Source organism: Pezoporus wallicus, unplaced genomic scaffold, assembly GCF_028554395.1.
Source record: "Pezoporus wallicus isolate ANWC-B61680 ecotype Strahan unplaced genomic scaffold, APGP_CSIRO_Pwel_v1 contig_6714, whole genome shotgun sequence".
Classification (NCBI taxonomy): Eukaryota; Metazoa; Chordata; class Aves; order Psittaciformes; family Psittacidae; genus Pezoporus; species Pezoporus wallicus.
The window spans coordinates 2,094,286-2,102,764 of record NW_026637486.1 but is presented as its reverse complement, the minus strand read 5'-3'; the positions used below and the strand labels follow the sequence as shown (position 1 = coordinate 2,102,764).

The 8,479-nt window shown below is 47.1% G+C and overlaps 1 protein-coding gene across 5 annotated transcripts in view; it reads left to right on the top strand.

Annotated features, from left to right (window-relative positions):
- Positions 1–1,100: 1,100 nt before the first annotated feature.
- CCDC85A (coiled-coil domain containing 85A) overlaps positions 1,101–8,479 on the top strand; it is an 83,754-nt gene continuing 76,375 nt past the window's right edge. For all 5 annotated transcript variants that reach the window (XM_057405789.1, XM_057405787.1, XM_057405785.1 and 2 more), the window contains exons 1-2: positions 1,101–1,762; positions 4,365–5,274. In XM_057405789.1, the coding sequence (XP_057261772.1) occupies positions 1,544–1,762; positions 4,365–5,274 (1,129 nt within the window). In that variant the 5' untranslated portion in view covers positions 1,101–1,543. The remainder of the gene's footprint in view (positions 1,763–4,364; positions 5,275–8,479) is intronic.

Here is an 8,479-nt window from a genome sequence, read left to right as displayed (position 1 = left end):
AGAAAATAACCCTTGGCTATCTGATCCTGTGGCATGGGCTGCTCTCCCAGCAGGCAAGGCAGAGAGGTGCCTGGGGCAGCAAAATGCCACAGGAGCCACCTGGGATGGTGACAGGGACAGGGACAGACCGGGCAGGCGTTGTGCAGCTCCTGCAGAGCCAGCCCTACTCGTGGGGCTGCATCTGCAGCCCCGAATATCGAGCACTTTACATTTTCCCCCTCCAGAGCCTGGAATCTTTCATGCTGAGTAATTATGGAATACTGAAATTGGAGGTGGCAAGAGCCCATGGAGGGAGGCAGTCTTCTCTGCCCGCAGGGGATTGCTCGGAGTGATTAAAAAATGGGAATTCAACCAATTATGCACCTACTAGTTCCAGTTCATCCACTACGAACTAATATCGTATCATCTGTCTTTGTAAGCAGCATGAGTGGATTATCGCGTTCCATTCTCAAATCATCAGCAAGGCGGATTGATGTAGTCTTCGTATCTCCGAGCAAACTGGGACACGTAAACCTCTCGCAGCACCGCCACTGAGTGTTCTGAAAGAGGAAATGCAAACATCCCAGCCCTGATTCCTGCGGGGAGCTCGAGCGACCTTCAGCTCGAGTGAAGAGTTGCACTGAGGGGCTGTGTCTAGTTCTGTCTGGTCGCAGCTCTGTACAGCCGAGGCGGCGCTGGCTGCCGGTGATGTAATGCGCCCTCCCCTCCCGCCCGGCGCGGGGAGCAGGCTGAGCGGCGGGCGGCTGCCTCTGCACCCCCGTTTCCCGGTGTAAAGCCGCTCCCTGGAGCACCGGGGCCCGGTCTGCGGCCTGAGGCGGGGGGGAAGCCCCGGCAGCTCCCTCCCGCGGGGCTCCCCCGAGCAGCGGCCGCGCTGCGCTCCGCCCGGCCCGGCCCCCTGTGCTGCGGGAGGCAGGTACCGGCGGTGCCAAGCGGGGCAGTGAGCGGCAGGTGGCGCCCGCGAGCCGTGCGGGGACAGCACCGCCCCCCCCTCCCGCACGTGTGAAAAGCCGCGAGCAGCCCCGCGCCCGGCACTGCCGCTCCTCCCGCTGCGGCGGGGACCGCTCGGCCGACGGACACAGACCGAGCACCGCCATGGAGCGCCCGCATCCCGCAGCGCAGGGGCGGCGGTTACCGTGAGAGGCACCGCGCCCCGGCAGCCCCGCCGCGGCAGCGGGCAGGAGGACCGCTGACCTGTTGAAAGAGCCGGGCTTGTCCCGCTTCCCCTCTTCTTTTTCCCTTTATTTTGTGTTTTTCCTCCTTCCCGACGGGGGAAGTTTGCTCCCCAGCCTGTGGCTCGGCTTCCTCCACACCCTTTCCTCCTCCTCTTCCTCCGGTTTTCCAGGATCCGCTCTCTGGAGCCGGGAGCTCCCTTCGTAACCCCCCCGCCCGGCCCAGCCGCCCCGGGCGCTGGAGCCGGGGGTGCCCCCGCGGGAGCAGCCGGCGGGCTCCGCGCTCGCCCTTTCCCCTGAGCGCCGCGGCGGTGGGGCGGCCGCAGAGCGGTTGTAGCCCGCGGTCGGCGGGCGCCCCCTCCGCGGGTGCCACCATGTCCAAAGTGGCGTCGGAAAGTTGCGGGACGGCGCCGGCCGAGGACTTGTCCAAGGTGTCGGACGAGGAACTGCTCAAGTGGAGCAAGGAGGAGCTGATCCGCAGCCTCCGCCGAGCCGAAGCTGAGAAGATGAGCGCGATGCTGGACCACAGCAACCTCATCCGCGAGGTGAACCGCCGCCTCCAGCTCCACCTCGGAGAGATCCGCGGCTTGAAGGTAGCGGGGTGGGCAGGGTGGGAGCCCCGAAGTTGCTGCCGTGTCTTGGTGTCCCGCCGGGAGCGATCTCAGCAGGTGGATGCTCTAGGAGGAGCCGTTACCGAGAGTCCATTGGAAAGTGAATAAGTAGCCTTTGAGACCCCTTAAAAAGCAAGTGTCTGGTTAGGTGAGCATACCCAGCTCTCCTGCAGTCTGTGGAGCATGGCTCTCTTATGCTCTGCCTCCGTGTACTTTGGGTTGATAAAACCAGTCTGGTCACCTTTGTGTTAGACTTCATTGCTTTTGGGGCAGGTTAAACCACCCTGCCTTAAAGTGTACGTGAAAGAGTAGTATGCGGAGCTGTAGACGTTCAAAAGGTTTTATGTAACTTAGTCTGCTTTCTGTCACTGTCTTAAGATGACCTACTCGTCTGATGGGCTTGCTGGAGAGAGGTGCTCATCTCCAGGCTGCAGAGCAGCATGTGGCAGGTGGTGGTAAACCCCTGGGCTCTGTTTTGGGATGATCAGAACCAATCCCAAGTTTATTGTCTGAAAAAGATGTCTGGTAACTCATCTCCGATCGAGCCATTTTCGATTGTACTGTAGCCCCTGCTACAGTCAGGGGCAGACCAAGTCTGTAATAACCCTTCTTAACTGAACTCTTTTGTTGGATGAGGAGCGTAGTCCCTGATGTTTCCTTCCCAATTCCAAGGACTGGGAAGACAGTGTGAGTATTTATAGATAATTTCCCTGACTTAGTATGTACACGTGTATTATAGACCTAGAAAGTTATCTTAAAGCAGGCAGGACTACAGAACCTTTTATACCTTGTTGCTTTGAGAGAAGACCTTGTCTTTAGGAAGTTCCTTCAGCGAGATGAGGTTGGAGGGAAAGAGAGGGGAAACAGAGATGTAGATTGGGCTTTAGAATTATTATTATGTAAGAGTACATTAGAAGGCAGTTCTTGACTTGCAGAATGGCTTTAATCAACTAAAAGATTGAGAAAGCATCTTTGATAACAGTATGGCATAAAATAAATAGCATGTGGGGGAAGATTGTTCCTATCTCCCAAGTTCTGCAAAGCAGGAATGTGTGTGTATGTCTCCCCTCCCTCTTTTTGACAATCTGGGGGTAGAAAAGACCCATCCATGATAGTACCTTAGTAAAAATAAAGCTTAAAGTGTTAAATGTAAGCTGAATTACAGCTATGTGTGAAGGTGATATCATATAGATTTATGCGTCTTCCAGATAAGTAGCAAAACAGACCAAGATGTGTAGGAAGGAGTGACAAATTCCTCTCCATTCTGAACTGCTTAAGTGATGTTTCACTTCCACCTTTTGTTTAGATGCCTCAGCTGGAACTCTGAAAAGGAACTGGGGAGAATGACTCCCGGGGCCCTGGGTTGGTGCCTGGGCATCCACTCCTTTGTCCTGTGTGGAGTAACTGGTCTGAGTCAGAATGAGCAGCTGTGCCTGATTTCAGTGACTGGATACCTCCTGCCTCTGAGTGACGGGTTGTGGGCTTCCACAACTGTTTATTCCACTGTGGGGTCATTTAAAATCCCTTTCACAGCCCAGATTTTAAAGGGTACCTTGTAGACTCACTGAAATGTTTCCTTTGTCAAATATGGGTTGAAATTGGTCAAGTTCAAAGCTGTTTGGAGGCAAAGATCAGATAAACACAGGCAGTAGAGTTACAAAAGTTTCCTTTTCTTAAGAAATAGTGTTAAACTGGTCTTTTCATAAGGCTAATTTTTTGCCAGTTGTGGCTAATCTCTGTTTCTCATGCCCTACATTAAGAAGGAATGAATATTTAGATGGGAGATAGATAAACATGGTCACAAGCCAGTATAGTAAAACTAGGAGGCTAAAATACTGAAGATGTTTTCTTTGGCACATTATTCTCCTGTAGCAATAGCTTGAACGTTTTTGCTTCAGAGCATTTGCTTCACACTGTTCCTCCCTCAGAGAAGGGCATGGAATCATGTACTTCATTTTCACTCTTAACAAAAACCTGTGACAGCCGATTATTTTATTGCAGAGTGGTTGAAGCAGTCCTGGTTAAGTAATGCCTGACAAGGTTCTGTCATGCAAATCTGAAACAAAGCCAAAGAAAGGCTCAGTTTTCCTATATCTCTCAAATGTTCATCCTTCCATGTGAATCTGCTTTAGGGAGCAGAGAGCGTAAATGTTAATAAGAAATTATTTAAGCAAGATTACAGTTTCTGATGTACTTTGCAGTTCTGTTCAGCTCTAACTTGCAGGTGAATATACCTCAGGGGAGTGAGATCATCATGAGAGAGGTGATGATCTTTGCTAAGTCAGAAACTAAATTATTCTCATGATTAGCATGAAAATGAATTAAGCATCAGAACTTTTATGCTGTATCACAAGTTTGTCTTTGAGCCCTTCTAGATTAGCTCCAGGTGATCGTTGCTTTTTAGTGGCCAGCAGCTTTGTTTGTTTGAAGCATGATGCTGTCATAATATTGCCAGATCTACACATGCACCTGTTTGTGCCTCGCTTGAATGCTTAGGTGATGAGTTTACAGCAGGGCTGTTCACTAGCTTGTGTAATGTTATTCTTTTATACGCTTCTCTGTCATGATAATTTTTCTCTTAAAGGATATCAACCAGAAGCTGCAAGAAGATAACCAAGAACTGCGAGACCTTTGCTGCTTTCTGGATGATGACAGGCAGAAGGGCAAGAAGGTGTCCCGAGAATGGCAAAGACTGGGCAGGTACAGCGCTAGTATTATGCACAAAGAGGTTGCCTTATACTTACAGAAGCTGAAAGAACTGGAAGTGAGACAAGAAGAAGTGGTTAAGGAGAACCTGGAGCTGAAGGAATTGTGTGTGTTGCTGGATGAGGAGAAGGGTGGTGGAGCAGGCAGTCGGAGCTCTATTGACAGCCAGATCAGCCTGTGCCAGTTAACTGCTACAAGTGCTTACATCAGAGATGTTGGTGATGGGAGTAGTACGTCTAGCACAGGAAGCACAGATAGTCCAGACCATCATAAACATCATCCAAGTACTAGTCCAGAGCATCTCCAGAAAACTCGGGGTGAAGGAAGCCCTGAGCATCAGAAACACCGCAGCTTAAGCCCAGAGCACCTGCAGAAGCCGAGGAGCTCTGGCAGTCCTGACCATCACCTGAAAGGACCGAGTCCAGAGCATCACAAAACCATTGTCAAAGCACCTGAACAACAAAAGCACAGCAGCCCAGAAACTATCCCAAAGCATGTTTTGAGTAGTAGCCCTGAACACTTTCAAAAGCAGAGGCCGGGTAGTAGTCCTGAGCATCAAAAGCACAGCAGTGGCAGCCCAGATCATCTTCAAAAGCACACGCTGAGTGGAAGTACAGAACATCTCCACAAAGTGAGGGGTACGAGCCCTGAGCATCTCAAACAACACTATGGAGGGAGTCCAGAGCATCTCAAACATCTCAGTGGAGGCAGCAGAGAAGGTACCCTCAGGAGACAAGTAACAGATGACCTGTCACCTCACCACAGGAGTATATACAATGGAATGAATGGTGGGTCAATACCTTTAGTGAAAACTCATTTTGAAAATTACTAAGGTAGTTTGAGTGCTAATTCCAGCTATTTCTGGAAAAGGAATAATATGTGAAATGAAATGAAATGTACCAAGTCTGGTGTTGGCATTATTCCTTTAGCAAGTGATGTAATCAGAGTCCTTCCAGTAGATGCTGAGTAGCTTGCAAAAACAGAGCAAAAGTACCTCTTGAGTGTAAGGTACCACGGAGCAGCTCTTGGCTGTGATCCTGTTCTGTGGCTGGTAGGCATAAACTGTTTGTCCCTAGGCAGACCTCTGTGTACATCAGAGGAGTTGCGTGGGTTTGAGTCAGCAGAATGGAGGTGAATGTCTTCCGTTTCATTGCCACCTTCCCAACCTCCTCTTTCTGTAGCTTTAAAGATGTAAGAATTTCCTGTTTGTTGCTGGAAGGCTGCTTCTGTCCTTTTCCATAAGGTTTGGAAAAGACCCCAGATGAAGAGCTGGCCTCAATATAAATGAGTCTGCTCCTAAAGCTTCACAAAGCCTTGAGCTTGCATGTGTTTAATTATAATAAATTAAAAATGAAGGAAGATCTTAAGGTTGGGGTTTTGTGTTATTGCTGCATTTTAGAATGATACCAAATAAACAAGCACAAGCTTTAAGAGCTGTGTATTCTCTCTGAAATGATTTAAAGTAGTCACAGTGAAGCATTTTGTTAAGACAAACAGTTGCAAACATACTGAAATGAATGAAACACAGCAAAGGAAATTGTTAAACCAGAGTTCAAGCATCCTCCTATGCTGTAGAAATAACTTCTTAGAGACTTGGCAGAATTTTTGTAGTCTGCTCCAGTTTGTTTTCACGAAGGAGAATAGCATTGTAGCTGCAAACCTATTTCTCAGACCTTTACTTTTAGATTTGAAGTCAAGCTCTGTGGAAAGTGATGATTTTGTCTTAGTAAACTGGCTGGGATGGAGTTCATGTCTTTGTATTCTATAAGCAGCTGTAGAAGTTGTGTTGCAGAATGCCTTCAGCTAAGATAACTCGCTCTGTAGGGGTAAATCCAGATTACTGTCAGGTAAATGCATATGCTTGACAGGGCTGAGGAACCCAAAGTGGCTAAATGTAGAGACTTCTCTTTTTAATGATTTTAAAATGATTGAGATGAGTGTATGACTGTGAAGACATGCAATGCACAAGTTACAAGTTTGTCTTACAAGAACTTCTGTTAAATACTGTATTTCTTTCTCCATCCAGTTCTTTCTGTTTAAAAGTGACCTGGCTGTAAGTAACATGAAGTATGGAACCAGACTTCCCCACATGGCTTCTTTGTTGCGTTTGTGAGGTTCATCAGTCTGATCACTGGTTATGTACAAAGGAGATCTGAGGTTTTAAAACTCATGCACAAAGGGATGGGGTTTCTGCTCCCAGCAGGGTGGACTTTCTGGTGTTTTTTCAGTCCAGATAGTCTTGTCAAGAGCTCAGCCATGTTACTGACAGTGCAAGGAAAGCAGTTGCTACTTTAAACCCGAGTTGACTGGTGTCCTTTGTGCAGAGTATTTGAGCTATCTGCAATTTGGACCTGGGCCACAAGATGCTGGAGAGGGCAGCTGGCGATTTGCGAGTCTGTTTATTGACTTTAATCAGAGCTTTGCCTGTCCTATGCTTTATATAATCATTCTTGCAGAGGACTTCTCTCACTAGTAGGATGTCAAACCTCTCTCCTTTCATATTTATATAGTTTGATGCAAGCATGAGGCTTAGTTCAGACGTCTGTCTGACCTTGGACAGTGCTAAAACTCTTGACAGCTTTGCTCTGAGGAAGAAGCCTTAAACTTCAAGAACATACTTGATCTTCACAGCAAGGCTGAATCCTTTCAGAGTTCTTGTGTTTTGCCTTTGCCAGCTGCTGTAAAAGTGTGAAGAACAGTTAATATGGAAGCAGTGGAAGTGGTGACTATTATCACTTGTTATTGCTAATGTAATGTATAGATCTTAATGTGCCTGTTCTGAGTCTGCCTATATACATGAACCTGCCAATTGAGCAGAGATGGGAACTGTGCCTTGTAGAGAAAATCCTGATCTTTTGCGTCTCTTGTAAGGACTGGTGGAACTCTGAAAACAGGAGTTAGAAAGTGGCCTGTATACCTGGCCCTAAACTCCCATCAGGAATATAAAAGGATGCTATTTTTGTTTCCTATCCAAAAATCATGTAGTAAGCATACTATATTGTGTTGGTGGAGCCTAGTTTGTTTTACAACTTGCAGTATGATTGCACATACAGGTGGTTATTTTTAAGGGCACTTCTAATCTTATTGTAGTTCTCATGGACTGTCATTTGAGCAGCAAGAGTGACAAATAGCAAAGAGATACTAACACCTTTTGACTCCTCTGTACTAAAGGAATAAAGTAATCAGAACTTGGTAGGCTCAGTACAAGCCTGTCCAATCCTCCTTGTTCTTAACTGGACCCTGAATCAGGTCTGAGAGGAGTTCTTGTCTTGTCAGCACTTGTGTGACCACAGGGAAGCAATGTATTGAGTAATGTGCAATTAATCTATACTAGAACTCTGGCTGTATGTAAAGACATGGGGAATGGAGTGTTTGCAGGGTTCTGCCAAACCCTTAAGCTAAAGTTAATGCAGTTGCAATTTAACATTACAGTGCCATCAGAAATATGATGTGTAGCTGTTGCCTGCTTTACAGGGTATGGTATGTGCATTAATTGTTTGGGCTTCCTGCATATTTTAAGCTGTCATGAGGTATGCAGGAAGTTACTTCAGTCTGGAGCCATCTTTGGTCCATAGGCACAGCTGAAGGAATAAAGGATGAGGTGATAACATTTCCTTTCCTAATTCTTCTCATTTTCTATGCTCAAAGGTTTGATCTGAGTATTTTTTTCTTGTATGACATGTCAGCTTTCATTTATAAGATTTATAAAGCTTTAAAGACTTGACTTCAGGGTTCTCCTACATATTTTTCTGCACTGGATGTCCTCAACCTTTAGAGTGACAGAAACTGGGATGAGAGCTCTAAATGTGACTTGATGTTTGTTAACTGAAATCATGTATTTCGTTTGAAAGCCTTTAAGCAACTAAAACATGGCAACAACCTTCTGCTGTGCTCACACCCAAAGGTTCTGGGTAATGGGCACTGGCTTATTTGGGATAGAAAGGCTGCTGAAATTAGGAGATGCCAGCAGTAAAAAACACTTCAAAGAGAACA